Source organism: Porites lutea, chromosome 14 (assembly GCF_958299795.1).
Source record: "Porites lutea chromosome 14, jaPorLute2.1, whole genome shotgun sequence".
Taxonomy (NCBI): domain Eukaryota; kingdom Metazoa; phylum Cnidaria; class Anthozoa; order Scleractinia; family Poritidae; genus Porites; species Porites lutea.
The window spans coordinates 6065071-6085087 of record NC_133214.1 but is presented as its reverse complement, the minus strand read 5'-3'; the positions used below and the strand labels follow the sequence as shown (position 1 = coordinate 6085087).

Genomic DNA, 20017 nt, shown 5'->3' with positions numbered 1-20017 from the left:
ATAAAGCTACAATCCACTGAAAAGAAAACTTGATAAGTGACCTTCTCCCAATAAGTGTCCGTCTCCTTTTAGCCGAAATTTGTCACAAGAGCCCAGGCGCTTATAAGAGGAAAACAGTAATATTAATTTTTATTTTGCAAAGTTTTCATCTGCTCATTCCCTAATAATTATGAGAAACTCACAACCTGAGTCTGACGTCTGGCATCTGCCGTAAAGGTGATTGTAAATCTCTTCAATGACTGGCCACATCGAAGGGCCAAATCATAATGACCGTTTTAAATAAGGTGTCAGAAAACTTAAAAGCTGTAAAATGCATGGCTGGTTCTGCTGTAATTTACAATGCAAGACGTATTTCAGTTCCTCAGAGTCACGCGATATGTCTCGTGTACTCGACTGCAGAAAGATCACTGCTTGCACATGCCTTGAGGCCTAATAGAAAAGTTATAAGTTGCAGTTTTCTTTTCGAATGTAAAAACAACGGACGCCTTGTGAATTTACAGGAAGAAAGTTAGATTATAAATTCAATAAGCTTACGCTTAATGCTTACCTAAACTTCAGGAATCTTGCAACGAAAATGCAGCCACGTGGAGGCCATCTTTGCTTCCATATCGTCACAGTTAGGCATAAGGAAACGCTTGGTGAGAAGATTGAATCAGCCCATGACTACAAGACTGATGAAAACAGCTAGAAATTTGAAAGTTCCTCACGAAATTGTACAGACTCTCTTCCCTGCAGCGCTTCCGCCTCGGCTCCCTTAGTAAGAAGCATGAAGGGATGATTTCATTGGTCAAAAGCTGTCACATGATATGTCACGTGAAAAATTGCCAGGGTGAAATAAAGGAAGAGCGGACAGAGGACTGGATGCGGAGAAAATGGAACAATTTGTTTACATTCTAATGTGATACGTATAGGTGAAGAAGACACAACAAAACGCAAAAAAGTGACAAAAACAAGTAGCAGCAAAAAACAAAAAACAAAACAGAAAAACAAAGAAAACAAACAAAAGAAAGCAGCGGACCTTAATGTCATGCCTCAGTAGAATCCAGGATAATACAGAGCCAGGAGCCTAAGAGCGCGGGCAAAAAAATGACGAGGAAAAAAAAGCGAGAGGAAATCTCCCCTCATTTTCCCCGTGTACGCTTTTTAAAACACGCTCCGGTCCCCACAATCTGAACTCCGCGCTCTCGTTCCTTGTCCTTCTTTGCCCGAAACCGCACGGAAACGCTTGCTACGAAGGCTAAGAAGACCGTTTAAGAACAGGCTAGCTCCAGGGTAATAGGCAGTCCTGATAGAACTAACCTTAAAGTTAAAAAAGGGCAAGAACAAAGTTGTCATTAAAAGAAGGGTTACAAGGTCTTATAGTGGACAATACAAACTTGCGCAGCTGTCAGGATTTGGCATCCGCGAATAATTCTTTATTCCACAATTACCTGTCTGCTTAAGTTTTACTAACATAAGCGAGGCTTTTTTAAGTGTTTTTTTTTTTCGGGCATGGGTGATTAGATGCTGTGAATGGATTTGGAAGAAACGAATAAGCCAATGTCGTCTGCGCATCAAGTATCGGTAAAAAGTAGAGGACCAAGGACAAAGCCTTGAGAGTACTGATGACAGAAAGCGAGAGGCGAGGCTTTAGTCCTACTGACACAAGAGATGTTTTTTTTAATTGTTTTTTGTTTTTCGAACATGGGTTTAGTGAGGGTGATGAAAGAAATGAAGTGGTCGTGTTGTAAATGCCTCTTTGAGTTTTTTACCACAGTGGCAAATGATGAAGAAGGACACCCACCCGTCCCTTTTGATATCCTTTTTCACACCCACAATGACAGCTAGACCTCACAAACGGAACGAGGCTCTACTCTCCATTTGCACATCTCCCACAATACACCTTGTTTGCCCCCCCAAACATTTTCTATGCGCATTGTCTTCAATTCTTCTTAAGGTGACTATAATACCCAGGAGAAATTAAACAAAAGTTCTGCAAAATTTTGGGGGACAAACAAGGTGTATTACAAGAGATGTGCAAATCGCGAATGCTGTTTTCGATAAACGGAGTCTTTATTTACGCTTTTACTAAATAGACCGCATTCGTAGTGTTGATAGGTGACTGCAACTAGCATGCAACAGAGCCTAATGCGTGGTAATTAGATGAATGAGCCTCGATTGTAAGCGAGTTCCAGTCAATTACCGCGACTAAGATTGGACAGGTGTAAGATTCAAGCCCAATGCCTCAGCATCGCTGGCTCATGGCTGAGCGCATCTAAGCTATTCACAATACTCAAAATCGAAGCGCGAAGCCAAAGCATTAAAATAACAAGTCTCATGCACCAGGGTATGCAGGTGCACGGGGCCCTAAATCCCAAGAGGCAATAATAAATGCCGTTGAACACTCCCTCTCCGCTCAGTCTCTGATCAGGACCAAGGAGGAAGGTGGAACGGCCCGCCCTCCCCAACCCTTTCTTTGCTACAAATTCGTGTTTGGATCGGGAATCGATTACAGTTTCCACCTCCTCAAGGGCGCTCGATCAATTTTCCCACATCTTAATAACAATGAGCGCGAGTAATTGAGTGTTGTGAAATAGGATACTAAAGCAAAGGTATTTTTTCCCACCCACCAGGTGGTCATGAACTTAACTCACTAAGTTTGTTTCGTCTCATGAAAAGTTCGACGTTTGGCCTAGGCCTTACGAAAAAGAATTTAATACTAGGCATTTTTACTTTACAAAACTTTATTTCGTTGAGTTTATATTCTAAAAACCAAATTTGGCGCATTTGATGCTAAAGGGAGTTTGCACTGTTCTCTGATGCTTGTTTCTAATAAATGTTCATTGCTGATTAACATATAAATATTCAACAATCCCTGAAACTATAACGAACTCATGCCTGTATTAACCTTGATCACACTGGATCAGAGGGCGCACAAGTCACAATTTTAAGTTACGATATTAATCAAACTCTAAAACTACTAGTAACTCATGTTGTATTAACCTTGGCCACACTGGACCAGATGACGTACAACTCCACTTGAGTGTTAATGTATTAAAGAAAGTACTTATTGTGAACACTATTTTTACGTCTCCTACTGGAGACGGGACCGCCATTTTACGTGGTCATCCGAGCCACGCGAAGGTTCAGCCGCTTGAAGTACAAAGAGATTACCGACTGAGCTAATCCCGCCTGTTCAGTCTGAGACTCAAAACAATGTAAAATTTTAAAATATGGACACAGAAATACTCCTTTACAGCACTGACGAGTGTCAGCCGCTTGATGATATCAAATCAAGGAGTGCACTTTAGTTTTATCTCATCCCTTTAGGCCCCGTTCATATGAAGGAAAGTTGTCCCGAAAAAGAGATTCACCCTCCAGCTGAGTCAACGGAAAAAATAGCTGACCCCTTTGCCCGAGCCAAAAGCGCTCGCACATGCTTTGATTGTCTCGCCTTGACCGAGTTGACCCACCTGGGCGAGCCAAAGTGTTTATATGGAGAAAGTTGGATCAGCTAGGAAGGTGACTCTGCCTTCACAAAAGGGTGAACCGGCTAAGGGGGTCACCCTCCTAGCCAAGCCAACTTTTTTTCACATTTGCACGGTTCGCCACGTTTTTTAACCCCTTAAACCATAAGATCAACATTTGAATTCTCATTTGTTGTCCCTATTCATTTCCTAAAGAAGTAGTGGGGAGAAGTTGATAAAATATCAAGCAAATTCATCCTCTGTAATTATGTCCGTAATTCTCATGACCACTCTGTTTTACAAAGCATTGATATTACAAGGAGAAATTTGATGCTGATCACTCTTGGGGCTTAAAGGGTTAAGGGAACGTATGAAAAGTTGGCTCACCCAGGGTAGCTCGGGTAGGCGGCGGATTGACACTTCTACCCGGTACAACGTTTCTCCATATAAATGGACCTAAAAAGGCTGAAACAGATTCACGAGGAATGGGATTGTGTTACATCGTGCAACCAGGTAAGTTAAATTGACCATGGAAGACTATACGAGACTGAGCAACAAAGTGCAATTTTCAAAGCTATGTTCATATTATGCTGTATAAAACTTACACTGTCGGTTTTTTGAAACGAATTTTTAACGCGCGGGACCGAATCAGCTTTCGAAAGCTTAAGCTCGAAGCGATTTGCTTTTCCCTTATTTCATTTGCTCTATTATTTCGAAAGTCAAAGCGCTAAAAACGTGTCCAGGTTTTGCCCTTTTCGACTGCAAGTGAGACACACCTGAAGGTATCTGGTAACCTTAACGCTATACATAGTAGTATGAACATAACGAACTTCAGGATGGGCATCCACAGGAAAAAAACTCGGTATCAAAGGAAACGTGTGTGATGTGGCTTGAAACAGATGAATTTTCTGTGACCTTCAAATGATCACGCATGGTCCTAATTTAAAGCAGCAATAATTAGATTCGTTTAGCTGAATTTGCGACTAACTTCTTAATGAATATGAATGACTTGAAGAAAGCGATATAGCGATCGGCGAACTATATTGAAGACTAGAATGGTTACAAAACATGTCAGCGGGACCGAAGGAGAGTTGTTGTAATTTGCAAACAGAGAAAACAAAAAATGTTTAAACTTGAAACAAACACTAAGGGTCCAATTGAAAGAATTTTTAGATTGACCATTTCGCATTTTTAATTAGAATCTGTATTTTTAAGGGCCGGTTGTCTCGGTGCTTTCAAGATTCACGAAATAATAAAAAATTAAGCCACATTTTTATCGTAGATTCATTTCATTTGATACTGACATATGTTCCTGCGGACTGGAAAGCACATAAATCTTAGCTGTATTCTTCTATTGAATTAAAACCTTATGACACCCACTCTCTTTTCCATAGAAACTTACATCGAGTACAAGTAAGGATAATGATCTGCTTTCTATTAAAAGTTCCCTAAAGTCATATAAACGACTTTTACCTGTAGCACAATGGTTGTTGACTTTTAATCTCAGAGTAGTTAATGAGGTGTTTTTCTTCAAGGTGTCGGAAAGGCCTGGTAACCAGTCATCACTCACTTCTTTGCTACTGTTGAGTGTCAGATTGAATGTGGTAACTGATGTGTTATTTGCCAAACATTCAAACACTCCAGAGATGCGTAAAACCAACGAAATATGCGATTCTCCATCACCACTCTCATTTATTGTGACATTTAACGTAGTTATTGACGTGCTCCCAGACAGCCCATTATCTAGAGACATCAGCCAACCAATATCATCTGTTTCATCTGCTGGGACAGTTACTGTTAGTGTCAGTGTAGTTATTGACGAGTTTAATGACAGACCTTGATTAAGACTAGAAAACATACTTTTAAAACTTGAAGAAGCCTCGTAAGTGGGTTCGTTAATAAAAATTGCGACACACAATGTGTTTAATGAGCTTGTTGTCACCAAGCCCATAAGAAGGCCACTAAAAACGCAAAAGTCTGATTTACTCCCGTTCAATGTGAGACTAAGTTTCTTAAGTGACGTGCATTTTATCAAACAGTCACCCACAACCTCATCCCAAAATGAACACATGCTATCACTATGGATTGCAACAGAAAGGGAAGATAATGATTTGATCGCCGCTAGCACGTTACTCACTTTAGTCGGACTCAAACAATTCTCCTGATTCTCCTCAACATAGTCAAGGCTGCTGAGTGTAGGACTCAAACTATCCTTCTGATTCCACTCTCCGTCGCCGTTTATTTTAAGACTGAGTGTAGTTAAAGATGCCATTTTGATCAAACGCTCACTCAGTTTGCACTCCCATCCTGCTTTCATGTTACTAAAGTTGAATGCGAGACTAAGAGATGTTAAAGAAGTGCTTTGCAATAAACTTTCCCCAAGGTATTCTCCCAAATCTGCATCCACGAAGCAGCTGTTGACTGTAAGATCAAGCGTGGTAAGGGATGTGTTTTCTGCCAAAGCATCACCTAGACAACGTGTCCACTCTTTGGTAACATAACTATCGTTATTGATTGTAAGACTGACTTTTTCTTTTCTTCTATCCTTGACTTTAGTGAAACAAACTCTCATTGCCGCAGGGTTATCAGTGGTGATAACAAGAATATTGTTCGACTCAGCTGGGCCTATACGCACACCATGTACATTTAACCGAACGCGACTGTTTTTTGAAAGGCTGGAAGGAACAATACCTCCCTCTGTTGTCAACTCGCCCCATAGATTGATGGACAGGGAAGATAGTGTCTTGTTTTTTTCCAAACATCTTGCAATGGAATTAGAAACTTCACTTGTCAAATTTCCACGCACGTTTAAGGTGAAAACAGTAATGGAGGAAGGTGCCAAGACTTCACAGAGAGTTTCTGCCGCTTCGCATTTCATCTCACCCCAGACGTTAACAGATAAGTGTTGCTTTACATTTAACCCTTTCCTAACCACAACAGGATGAAAATAACTATTTGCTACGTTGTTAAAGGTGTTTGGATAAATACAACAGCAAACGGGGGACTTTTTCGCCATGCGAAGATTTTCCACTACAGAATGCCAGTTATCAGGGAGCTCACTGTGGACACACAGCCTTATATTATTCAAAGACCTATTTTCCATTAGCCCTTTTTCCAGGAAACTGGCACTAGAGGAACTCAGCGGTCCAGCAAAATGAAGATCAAGAGATTTTAAAAGTGTTTGTCTTGCCAAGGCTTCACTAACAGCAGCTACTAACAAATCCAGCACGCCTCCGACAATACAAAGAGAAACAGAATTCAAGGATTTATTTGACAAAAAATTTTGTAGGGCTCGTGTCGCAGTGTACTTCATTGAGCCATTAATTTCGAGAACAGCAGACGTCAGCGGTGCCAATCCAGTTTCAAGTGCATTGAAAAAACCCTCGCTATAAGTATATCCACGCAAAGCAAACGTTACTTTTGTCAGAGTTCGACATGAAGCCAACCCATGTACAATTTGAGCCAGGTCACTTTCCTTAGGAGTGATATCATATCTGAATTTAAGAGTAAACTCTGATAGACTCTTGCTAGCAGAAAACCATTTGCAAAGACGATCCTCATCAGACGACGTCAAATAAACCTCATCACAAACAACACTTAGGACTGTTAGCTGCGTGCGGGATTCTATATAATTTAACACCCCACTCACTCCTTCCTCAAAACACAGGGCATCAGCATAGAGTTCAACAGGTGTCTCTAAATTTGAAAAGCTCTTACAAGCCATTAAAATCTCAACAAAAGAAGGATTGTAATCTTCTGACTCAAGGGTTATGACCTTTGGAAAAGGTATAATTTGACATAGAGTAGCTGCCATTTGTTGAAGATGTCCACTTTCATTAAAGCTTTCAATAAAGAAAGTAGCTTCCTCCTCACTGCAATGCTTGCTCCAATTCCAGTCAAATACCCTCTTTAACTCCTCGCCAATCTGGGTGAATAGGACAGTTGCTTTCTCGCCCAGCATCCCAGAAACAAAGATAAACACTTGTGGATATTTCGTTATCAAGTCCTCAAAGCTTATGTGCTCAAATACATTAAACTGTTGATTTACTAACTTCTCTGCAATATACGCGGCAGCCACGTACTCTTGGAAGGTCTTGTGAAGAAAGCAGTACTCGTGTTGAGGCTTCAATCTCTTAAGACTTTCTTCCTTGTAAAGAAGGCCTAGCTCACGAGCTACCAATCCTAGGTATCTTTTTTCAAACTCATCCAATTCAGTTTCACGGAAACCATAACGATCACTCAACAGGCATAACCAAGCTAGCTCTCCGAGTGCAAGAATTTCCTTTTCAAACGTTTTCGTTAGGACACTATCATGTTCAGGGACCGGCAGGTTGCGTTTGGCGCAGTATCGTCTCAAAAGACATTGGACAATGACTTGGTAAAGTTCCGTCCGGGAAGTCGGCAATTTTCCTTCGTAGTCCTCATAAACAACACAAAGGAGAAGTAAATTTAACGGGTTATTTCGGAGTGCATTCAAGAAGGTGTTCTGTTGCATTTCCCCAATGAGCCTCTCCCCCTTTGGTGACTGACCAATGGTTTTGAAGTGTCTTCTTACGTACACAAAAGCATCACCTTCCGTGTACCCTTTAATCTCTAAATGAATGTCAAATACAAAGTATTTTCGTGCTTCGATTCCTCTTTCTTGTCGTGACGTAGCCAAGACATAGCAAAATGGGAAAATTCGTCTGTGAAGCAGCTCATCTACATGGTGCCGTGAATTTTCAGGCAGCTCATCCAAACCATCCAAAATGATCAAAATTCTCTCCTGGTTATGAATATCCTTCAAGAAGTGCAAAAATTTCTCTACAATCTTCTCCTCAATATCTCTGGGCAGAAGTTGCTCCCTTATGGTATCCATTATATTTCCATCAATGTCTCGACATTTGAGGAGCAACACAACTTCAAACTTTGGAAAGGAACACTCTGTTGGGATTTTTCCATGCGCTGAGTCATACGCAAGTTTAAGGCAAAACGTTGTTTTACCGATTCCTGGACTTCCTTCGACAAGCGTCATGACATCCTTACCTTTTTCAAGGGTCTTGAAGATTTCAGTCACGTTCACCTCGTCATTTCCACTCACTAAGTCTGGTTTTTGTCCCCCTGGGGCTGTGAGGTGGAACATATTCGCCATATTGGCTTCCATCTGGATGGGCAACTTTCTTCTTGAAATGATTTTCAGTCTCGTGTAAACGTTCTCTAGGGGTAACTCGATAGTGCTATCCCAAAGAAGTGGTCTTAACAGACAGCGCCTTTTGTATTCAGCTTTGAGCAGTTCAACAACAACCGAGTTGTCCCAACCTGCTGGAAATAAAAAGGTGAGGGAATATTTGTCAATAAACGCAAACGTAAAGACTTGACATTCCAAACGGATTAATCTCACTGTGACATGCTTTCCTCTCCTCAGTAAGCAGAAAGGCCGTTTATTCTCCTTATTTTGCATACACATAAGGATGTTACTGTCTATTCAAGTAAACGTTTTCGATGACATAAATTAAAATACCTTCAGTGGCAGAATAAGCTTCACCGAGGCAATGTTAACATTTGGCGAAAAAGAAAATGCTATCAACGCTTACATTTTTATGAAAACTGTGTGCCTTACACTCTCCGTAAAAACATTTCACTTTTAAGGTTCATTTCTTAAAAAATTAATGGACAAATCACTTGCGTTCCAAAACAGAACTGAGATCACTCTCAATTTCCTGACAAGTCATTGGTTTATTCATTACACCGCAAATACAAAGAGTAAGGAAGGTGGTTCGATTTTCAGCAGCCTAGCCTCCCACGCAGACTTTCCTAGGGCGTCACGAACCCCTTAGAAGGTCTGCGTAGGAGGCTGATCTGACTGACAAGAGGCTAGCGCTAAATGGTCAGTTTCTTACACTGTAAGCATATCGTGTTACAAAGTACGCTAGAAGTTTGGAGAGTGTGTCAGACGTGAGAATCTCAAGATTTTCTCTAAGTGTAACCGAGGCTACGAAACTATAGCTTCATCAGGATTTCCAACTAGAATAGGGGACTTAAATAATAAAGCCACTGCCCTGTGCAGCAGAGGAAGTAACCCAGACAAACGCTATATTTTAAGAGTGCTTTTGTTTAGGCGATAGGGCTGCGAGAATAATGGGGATGAGCCAAGTTGTGCCAGCGGGAAGTACTGTCACACTCTTATTTCATAAGCTATACAACTTGTGAAGCCGCATTTTAGAGACACGAGACCGATGACACATGACCATCCTAAACTCTCTCATACACATGTAAAGCGACACCAACCCTTACTCTAAATAATCCAGAAACGAACTTTACCTTCCTCTTTCAACAGTTTCGGTTGTTTTGGAGCGGGAACAGCACTTGAAGATAAAGGCCTTTTGCCTTTTCTCGAAGACCTGGATCTCTTTGCCGTCTTTGCTGCACCGGTACCTACAATAAAATCAATTACCAACATTTAAGGGATTACGTCACGAGTATATACCTAAGTTATTGGTACTTAATTTCGCGGTTTTCGCGATTGTGGAAAAATCGCGAAACTAAAGACCCGCGAATAAGAATCCCCGCGAGATTTAAATAAGCGAAATTTAATACCCATACAGAAAATTGAAATCACAGAAAGAAAAAATTAATTAAAAAATTACAATATATACTCAAACACAGACAAATTATAAGCTGGTTAACTGGTAAGTTCCATTCCTTGACTGTGCCTTCTGTTGTAAAATAACGTTAATATGCGTTTTTCTTGTTTCATTTTATCTCGATATTTTAAAAAATTCAGACGTTTGAAAAATAAAATCAGGTTGAGAACGCTTTAATCGCAAAATCTAATGCCTTTTTTTATAATTGCCTAGTGAAATCGCGAAAATAAAACAAGGTCCCCCGACAGTCGATACTTTGAGGGATTACGAGGTTTTATGAACCGCCTACTGAACTACAGAAAAGTATATCCCTAATCAATCACTAGATTTCTGCTGTCGCGTATAAATTACGCGACAGTAGAAATCCACCTTTAGGCTAGTAATTATAAAAATTAAGCAAATAGACTAGACTGCCCTGACACAGCCCTTTTACAAGGCAGGAATAGAGCTCGCCTTTGAAGGTGTTAACAAATATTTCACCTCTCTTTAACAACTGCATCCTTTAGTGGAGGTGGGTCCCTGGTTTGTCCAGGGGCTTCCAATTTTGGCAAAGCCAGCCCCTGTTCCAGGCGTTCAGATAGTAGAGCGCGGTCGAAAAATTGACGAGGAAAAAAGACGGGAGAGAAAATGGAAAAGGGAAGGAACTCGACCGCTCTCCATTGGTTTTTTTCCCTTGGTTTCTTCCACGTACGATTTAACCCGCTCCCCATCATCCGAACACCGCACTCTACTAACTGAACACTTGGAACAGGCTAGCCCCTGGTAAACCTGCGCCTTCCAACCAGGAGCCCCCACGCAAATGGGATCAGGCACCTGTCACACTCATTTATCAGAGGAAAAATAAAAGGGAAGGAGGGATGAGGGTAAAAGAATGAAAAGAAAGATCCAAAGGCCAAACGAAGAGAGACGCCGCCAGGAAACGCTATACAAATCACATCGAGATGATGCAAGCAAGGCTGACCGCGCTTGAGCCACTGTACTGCCCGCTGACACGCAATTTTTTCCTAACTCTCACAATTTGTTAAAATTTGGTGAACTTTCCTAGTTAAGTTGAATTGTTAGGGACCTCATCCACATTCAAAAAGAGAGAGAAAAATTTGTATTTGTCAGGTTTTCACTCAAGGAATTGTAGCGCGATTTGACTATATTTTAGGCCAAAATGTGCTCAAAATTCTAAACGCCCCTGATTGTATCCTCAGAGTGTTATGAAGCACGTTTGAAATTGGGAGAGAGGGTTAGACGTGGCTCGATGGTGCGGGTTTACCAGCCATGGGGGCGTAACTCTGTCTACAAAGTGGCAGGTGGCCTCCGGCAGCCCGGGCACCCACCTCCACTAAGATACGCAGTTGTTAAGTGGGTAACAAAACCGGCTATGTAAATGAAAGGCAAAGAGACATATAGAAAGCGAAAGAGAAGGATCAAAATAGATTCGCAACTACTCTCGCTGGGAGAAATCCAGCGCGCACGAGCTGCTACGCCAACGAAAACCACTACCATCGTCTTGTTTCATCAGTTATGCAGGTTATGAAGACGCGCTTAGGGAACACAAGACCAGCTACAAAGGCCCCATTATACTATACTGGGAAAGTTTACATATACACGCAATACAATACCAAACCTTACCTAAATAAAGGAAAAAGAAAACTTTACCTTCATCTCGCAACATTCTCGGATGTTTTGGAGTATTGCTTGAAGATAAAGGCCTTTTGCCTTTTTTTGAAGACTTCGATCTCTTTGCTGCGCCTGAAACTAAATCCAGCAAATACGAACATAATTAGGCTTTTGTCTAAATAACTGCGTCAAAGATAATTTACCAATTAACCGACCTTGAAAGTATTTGTTAACCAGCCGGTAAGCCATGATTAAAGAGGTTTATACACAAACGTAGACGGAACAGTAAATATATAGAGGATATCATGGCCGCGCGCCGCGGAGATACGAAATTTCTCTTCGAGGGTTGAAAAATATTTCACGAGTGAGCGTAGCGAACAAGTGAAATATTTTTTCAACACAAGAGAAATTTCGTATCTCCAAGTGGCCATGTAATGTTCTATTTATTATATAAACACCAATGAAATACCAAGCCATTTCACTTTAATAGTTTTTTGGTATGAAAGGCGCAAATTACTATGTAGCCATAGCAACGGTGATATTTTCACATGTGAAGTTATCATGTTTTCGCTCGAAAGATCACCTGGTATTTCACTGGTGTTTATATAGTAAAACTATCTCCGCTATGTTCGTCTTCACACACATACACTATTGGCGCGCAATACCGCTGAGCATAACCACCACAGTCTTACCAACATATTCTTAACGCTACGTACCATGACAACTAATCCTGCTTGGGACTAAAAGCGAACAAAATCGTTGGAGGGCAGATATTTCTAAGGCTCCCGACTGTGACAAATCTAGGGATTTGGAGGTCTCATGAATCGCGTTCATTTACAAAGGTATATCAATCATTAATAATGGCCGTTTTCACACTATAGACGTCGGATCACCCATCTTGGAAAAACAGGCTCGTTTGTTAGTCAACGGACAAAGCTCTTCTGAAACAGTGGTAAGGAATTTTTCACCTTTCAAGTAAAGCTTAAACCGGAGTGCTTTTTGTCGGCAATTGACGTAGTTTGACCTATGACATTGTGACAGAATTTCGACTCTTTTCAGACGAGTGTTTTTCAGTGCCCCGACTATTCCTGGTTAATCCAATTGTCCAGCAAGGAATACTCAATAAGCTCTCGTTAGACCACGGTAAACGTTTTACATGAAAAACAAAGATTTACTCTTATAAATATTATGTTCATTTTTCCAAGATTCAACTTAAGTGTACCTTTTTGAAGAGATTTCACAGAAGAAGAGGCTTTTACATCTTGACAGGTCACAGCCGCTTTCTTAGATAAATCCTGCTCATCTGCATTGGAACCTACAAAAATTAGAAACAATTCTTTATCAACGTCGCAGACCCGTTGATTTAAACAGAGTTTAAGAGTTTCACCAATCCACTCCAATCGCGAAAAAGTTTGAGAGAATGCGAAGTTTATTTTTCAAGGCCTCTTATCGTCAGCATCGTTTCGATCGGGCTAGTTATGGCACAATGTTTCCAGGCGATTGAGACGATCCAGCATGTGTTTCGAAGATAGCAATGGCCTGGACAGAGTTTTTTGTAAGGCGATTAGCACATACCAGGGTTGGTTACCATGACAACTCATATGCTCTATTTACAGTTAAACTAGGACATGTTTCTGTCAACTATGATAATATTTTCTTTATTTACCCTCGGCAGTATTTATAGCACTTACGCTAGTGGGGCCGAGCAAATGACTGAAATAAATAATTCAAATCAAACATAACGGGGTTAAGAATCCCAACTGGCAAACCAGCTGGTTATTTACAAGCGTGGTAGAGTATATATTTGAACTTGGGGCTACCGTGAACAAATCCAGCTAGCGGTCAGGGCGGGACTTGAACTCGCGGCCTCCGAATTGCAAGTCCAGCACTCTAACCACTCGGCCACGCTGCCACCCATAACTCAACCTTGAACAATTGTCCGAAACAACTTAGTCTAAAAACTTAGGGAGATTAAGATGATCCGGATTGCGAATTCATTTTGTGACTCAGGTTTTCACTACTGATTGTTGTATGAGTTTGCGTAACTTCGTAGGATTACTGTTAAACATGTTTCAAACAACTCAACCTTGAACAGAACTGAAGTATTTTTGTTTTCAGGCTACGTCCTATTTAGTAATCGTCTGGAATGACTTGCCCAAAAAACTGGCAGCGATTAATTAAGATACTCCGGACTATTCTTTGGGGACCACGTATTAGGCAACTGCCACACGACGACGAAAGTTAAAATTTTAATTAGCAAAACAACCTCTCTCTGCACGACACTATACATTTCTTTGCTGTTTACTAATCAAAGAACACAGAACAGAAAACTTTCCTTCCTGTTTTTGCAAACTTCAAGTCCAGAAATATTCGCATGCATTTAACAAATTGTGCGAGTTAGAAAAATGGTGACGAAGTTTAAATGAATGCAAATTCATTGTATTACTCAGCGTTTCACTACTGGTTCTAGTAGCTGCGTAACTCGTACATCAAAATGTGCAGTTCCTAACGTCAGCACTCTACTCTAAAACCTAAAGACCAACTTAAATAAGACTGTGAACATGTTACCTCCAGAAATGCTTAGCATTCTTTCCACAAGTCTATTACAGTCATCTCGCCAGTTGTGCTTCATAGCGTATTTTTCACGTAGGGTTTTACACTCGTCAAGTCGCATCTCTCTGTCTTTTTCACGGACAATTCTGATTGCATTGGCCCAATCTTTTGGATTTTCCCCCATCACCACGCAGTTTGAACCAAACGAAACTTTCTTCAAAGCTTCGCCAAGACCAGAGTTCCCACTAACCAGGACAGGCAGACCAGCAGATAAAGCCTCAAGGGCAGCTAACCCAAAGCCCTCAGTTCGTGATGGCATTATAGCAAGATCTACTTCACAAAACAATTGGGCTAACTTCTCTCTGCTTTCATTAAAACGACGCACCCTGAGTTGACTGCGATCAATGCCATACTTAAGTAGCAAGTCTGCAACTTTCTCTTCTTCTCCGCTTGTTGCCCCAACAAACACAAGTTTGTAGGTCATGTCTTTCAACTCAGCAATGGCTTGAGCAGCAATATCATATCCCTTCAGCTGAAAATCTTCACTGTCGCCACGTCCAAACACTAAAACACTGAATGAACTTATTTCTTGAGAGGCTTGCTTTACATCAGCAAACTCAGAAAAAATGCCTGGGGTAAGATTGAGAACATCTTGATCTTTTCCACAAGGACGGAGATAACCTGAAAAAGCTGCAGCCAGCTTGGGTCCAACTGCTACAACTTGATCAGCTTTTTCACAGAGTTTTACCTCAGCCTGGTGCTTTTTCTCGCCTCTTGAAATAGCATCTGTGTAGGACTTAAACATACCAAGCTCTTCAGGAGCTGTATGAACGACCTGAATCCACTTGCACTTACACTGACGTTTTATACCCTGCACTTGCCGACCAAGAGCAGCCCCATGTCCTATCACACAATCAACAGAATGGCTTTCAGGGAAAAAGGACAACCAGTCTACTGGGTTGTCATAACCTGGCATTTCTTCTGCTTCAATAAGATGTACATTGTGACTTGCAGCAACTCGTTTATCCTCTTCACTGCACTGGGGAAGATAAACGCTAACATCCACTTTGGGGTGTTTAGCCAACTGAATGGCCAGCTCTCGGTTGATGGTTGACAAGCCTCCTTTTGTTGATCTCCATTCACTGCTTAACAGAGTTACCCTCAATTTCCTCGAGGAAGTGGATTCTGAATTGCTTTCATGGTCTTCCTGTGATGTAGAGGCTGTGCTAGGAAAGGATGACAATTCCTAAAAGAAGAGTGGCATTAATTTATTAAAGGGTTTATTAAAAAGGTAACCTGAGATCAGGCTCAATTTTAGCAGTTCTCATACATTCTCACTCACGTAGTCCCAATAAAATTTCTCTTTTCGTTTCGCTTTGCCCGCCGGAATGTTATTTTACAAAGAGAAACGAGAACAGAGCCTGATCTCAGGTTAAAAGCATTTTTAATACAGTCTAAACTCTCCTTACGGACACCTCTATAATATGAACACCTCTCTATTACGGACAGTTCGTTTGGTCCCAGAAATGCCAAAAATCATACATTCCCTACCTCTATAATACGGACACCTCTGTAAAGCGGACACTTGGTTCTGTCCCTTTGGTGTCCGTAATAAAGAGGTTTGATCGAAGTAAGTTCTTGCAAACTTTAATTGAGCATTGTCTTCCACTGCTTTTCTGTCAGCGAGTGCACTTGAAAAAACTGACCAGAAAAATATGCAGGACATTTTTTCTGTTTGGGCTACCTGTGGTGTCTCATGTATATGACGTCATCAAAAATTCAAATTAAGAAAGTATCGATTCTTCTGAGTTTCATGGGGCATTACAGCACCTAAACACCTTTATTTAAACAAAGTTTTGGTTCGAAAGGGTTCTTCATTTTGCGATAGAGGACGTTTAAATTTCTAGGCTTTTGCGTCACGCGGCATTTAGCTGGCGGCCAGGAAGGCTCTTATTTGGGTTAAAAACATTACCAATTTTGGGAGATTTTGCTACCTAAACATGCCTTGTCTTAGAATAAATATCACTTTAATCCTTTATGACTTTCTCAAGCGATGAATTCACGCACTAGTAGGAAAACTCACAACCAGATGTTTTTGTTGGTTTCCGGCAGCAATGTATGTGCCCCTCAAAGGGACACAAACATGGCGTCTCCATACAAAGCTTTATAAATTTGGGTAAAACGTTTTTCCGAATATCTCGCATATGAAAATATCGCACAGACCTGATTCTCGGCGAGGCCTTTTGCATATTTATCTTCTTTTATTTCCTAGATTCTGGTGTTTCTGTATTGAATGATTTGCAATGTTTTTTTGATTGCATGACAACAAGTGTAAACACTTCATGTGGCCCAGTATGATTTATTCATATGATTGAAAAGGAGGGGGACAGAGACAACTTGCAGGGTGAAAGGTCAAAGATGATGCACGTTACTAAGAGGGTTTCAACAGTGCAGTACGCATGTACCACATTAAGAGGTGTGAACTACTACTGTACATGTAAGTAAACTTCCAATTTAATGATATGAAATGAATAAAATGATCACTTAGTGAAAATGCTTTAATCGTTAATCAAATTCTCTTAACTACATGCAATTCTTTTAACCCTTTAAACCCTAATATCAAAATTCAAACTCTCATTTGTTGTCCCTATTTGTTTTCAATAGAAGAAGTGGGGAGAATTTGTTGAAATATCAGTTAGATTCATTTAGTGTGATCAGGTCCTCAATTCTCATGACTACTGTGTTTTATAAAGAAGTGATACTACAAGAAGAAATTTGACACTGATCACTCTTAGGGCTTAAAGGGTTAAGGAATGGACAGAGATCACTCTGGAGAATTTGTATGTGGATACTGATGCTTAAATGGTTGAAACAAGCCATTGAAGCCCTGCACACAGCAACAGCTTATCTTGGTTTGAGTACAGTGAATTGCTAAGAGCTATTCTCAGCCCAACTCCCCCCACCCCTCCCTGGATGGGATACTAGTCCACCACAGCATTGCTCCCAATGGCATGTAGTCAGTTCAAAAAAAGAACACAAACTTAAAGACCTGTGAGAAGAGAGGTAAAGGAAGAAATAGTTTCTTGACTAAGATCAAAACTCGAAAAAAATTGTTTTTAGTAAAATCTATATTTAATTAGATTTTTATTAAGTCGGATAATATTACCTTTTCACCAGATATTTAGAATTTAAAGCTCAGAAGAAAATACTATTCAAATTTTTTCTTTACCATTCTTTTTGCTTAAGTCTATGTTATCCCTTTGACGAAATTATTATATTTTTGAAAAAACCTATGTATTTTTCTGTAATTCCCGATAATGCACACAATCTTTTGAGATCATGACACTAGTCATTCTGTTGTTTTCTACAAAATGATTTTTTGACATCATAGATCACGTTTCATCTACTTTTACATGTTACAGATCATGCCTGTTGAATAAAAGGAGAAAACACAAAAAGACAGAAAAAATACTCACAATACTCAAAATACTGTCTTAAAATTTGTGCTTGGTAACGTACTAAAGGAATGTTTAAGAAGGAATCCACCAGGAAACTGAGTAATTTTAATTCTCAGTGGACAAAAAGCTTGTACCAGCAAAACAATTTTTAAAAGGCCTCGGGAAGAAAAAAATTCATTAAAAAATTATTAAACCAACGATTTTGTAACTATGGCACATGGCCGAGTTTGAGGCCAGGTCATATTTTGACTATTTCCTCGTCTTATGTTGATAATTACGTGGAGCTGATCTTAACAATATTGCATTCTTTTTACATTTTTCAAGAGCTAAAGATGTAAGTGGTCATCTGTAATAACACCACAGAAAATTTCTCATGGGATTCCAAGAAAATGAATGTCAAATTTCACAAGAATTGTGAAAACACAGAAAAAATTCTGAAAATTTAATGTGTAAGATGTAATTTTGTGAAATTTGACATTTTCATTTTCTTGGGCTCCTATGAGAAATTTTCTTTGGTGTTATCACAGAAGACTAATTACATCTCTAACCCTTGAAAAATGTAAAAAAGAATGCAATATGCTTTAAATTATTCTGGTGCAGGATTTTTGTCCACTAAAAATTAAAATTAGTCAGTTTCCTGGTGGATTCCCTCTTTATTTAACCCACTGTAAGAATCACTGAGAATTTAGTATTGCTTTTGAATGATATTGTAGTGAAGTTGACCTTTAGTATGAAAACTTTAAACGGGTGACAAGTACCAATTATTTTGCAAAAAATGCCCTGAAAAGTGAGGAAACAGTGTAGATCTATCACGTACACAATTGAAATTAGTCCTGATGTCTTGACGATATGTAGTTATTCACAATTGCATTGTTTCTTTGCCTCCATATACCTAAAATGGTTCCCTTGTGAGTTTACAGATTGACACACGCACTCGGGGGGGGGGGGGGGGGGGGAAACAGGGTAGCAATTTGAATCCATTTTGCTTTACACAGGGTCAGAATCGAAGGGTTTTAGCAGCACAGACCCAATCAGACTTCCTTTAAACCACCCCCCCCCCCCCCCCGGAAAAGTTTCTTCCCTTATGCATAAGGATAGTACGTTGTTTTTACTTTGACGGTTTTTTCCGAGTCAAAACTCAAGAGATGGAACAATGGGGGCTCAAATCAGACCTCCCCTGATGCAGAGTCTGATATGATTAACATCCCTACACCAACATTCAAAACCACAACTAGAACTAATTCTCACACCTCAAACCTTACAACTTGTTTACAAGATACCAAGAAAAATCAACCTTCACTTGACTAACACCATTAGCTAACAGATGACAAATTTTGCTTACCTCCATCAGCCTGGACATCACAGGAATCCTAAAAATCCTTCAACACTGCAGACATGAACACTACAACAGGAACAGAGAAAGAAAGTACACATTGTAAATAATGGTGCAATGTTGTAAACTACATGTACCATTTGACACTTCCTTTTTGTGGGAGTTTAATTAATTATATAATAATTTTGTGGATTTATGATTTATTGTAATTCGCAACACCTAATAATTAGTTGTTGGGCCTATTTCAATTATTATTATTGGGATTGGTCCAGTCTGATTTTTCTCCTTCTGAATCTTAACAACTGCATTATATTTTTTATTTGAGTCAAAATACAGGTAAATCAACATTTGAAAATGTTGTAGGTAAAATCTGTTCTTAGGGTAAACCAGAATTTCTGATTGTCACCTACACAGTGTACATCTGTATGATTAATACAGGCTAAGAAAGAAAGGAAATTCTGAACCAAACTAGGTTTAAAATAATATTATAGTCCTGGCCTCGGTTGTTCAAACACTGGATAGTGCTATGGATGAATTTCTATCCAGCGATATAGAGATTTATCAAGTGGATAGCGTTCAAATGCTGGATAGTGCTATGGATGAATCTCTAACCAGCGATATAAAGATTTATCAAAAACCACCAAATTAAAAGGCCACAAGGTAGGATATGAATAAAGTAGTGCTAAGTGGGCTGGCACTTTAAGGGTAACTTTGCATTACAACTACATATAAACAATCTAATTCTTTATAAAGGTGTATTTTTCAAAAGAATAACCTCTTTCTATCCCAACTTTATTAGCATTAATGCTTTTTTCACAAGAGTATTTATCCCATAAGTATGCTGACAGAAGAAGGGGAGTCCTGGACTCCACTATCTGGGGAATACTGAGGTGTACATTCCCCAGGGGGGAAGGGAAGACATCCTTCATTTCTTTAGCCTAAACAGGCATGTTCTGCTGAACAGGGCAGGGTTTATGGAGGTCTTAAGTCTTA

The 20017-nt window shown here is 39.9% G+C and overlaps 4 protein-coding genes across 6 annotated transcripts in view; 1 reads left to right on the top strand and 3 right to left on the bottom strand.

Moving 5' to 3' along the window:
* Window positions 1-20017, bottom strand: part of LOC140924631 (uncharacterized) — a 412059-nt gene that overhangs the window by 250319 nt on the left and 141723 nt on the right. The window lies entirely within an intron of this gene.
* The window catches only part of LOC140924670 (uncharacterized), a 169369-nt gene that overhangs the window by 102169 nt on the left and 47183 nt on the right, over window positions 1-20017 (top strand). The gene's annotated exons all lie outside the window — the stretch shown is intronic.
* LOC140924634 (uncharacterized) overlaps window positions 1-20017 on the bottom strand; it is a 95965-nt gene that overhangs the window by 45643 nt on the left and 30305 nt on the right. The window lies entirely within an intron of this gene.
* LOC140924908 (uncharacterized) lies at window positions 4798-19094 on the bottom strand. Its single transcript, XM_073374898.1, has 6 exons — window positions 19034-19094; window positions 14249-15479; window positions 12903-12995; window positions 11720-11818; window positions 9747-9860; window positions 4798-8747 (listed from the first exon to the last, which is right to left on the bottom strand). Exons 1-6 carry the CDS (start codon window positions 19049-19051, stop codon window positions 4798-4800), a joined length of 5505 nt encoding a protein of 1834 aa, XP_073230999.1. The 5' UTR covers window positions 19052-19094.

What these genes read in the sequence shown, in the direction of transcription:
- LOC140924908 (XM_073374898.1), bottom strand. An exon ending in TGTGAAATCTCTTCAAAAAG is followed by an intron (nt 11,819 to 12,902) that starts GTACACTTAAGT and finishes TGCTGGATTTAG; the next exon opens with TTTCAGGCGCAGCAAAGAGA. An exon ending in GAGAATGTTGCGAGATGAAG is followed by an intron (nt 9,861 to 11,719) that starts GTAAAGTTTTCT and finishes ATTTTATTGTAG; the next exon opens with GTACCGGTGCAGCAAAGACG.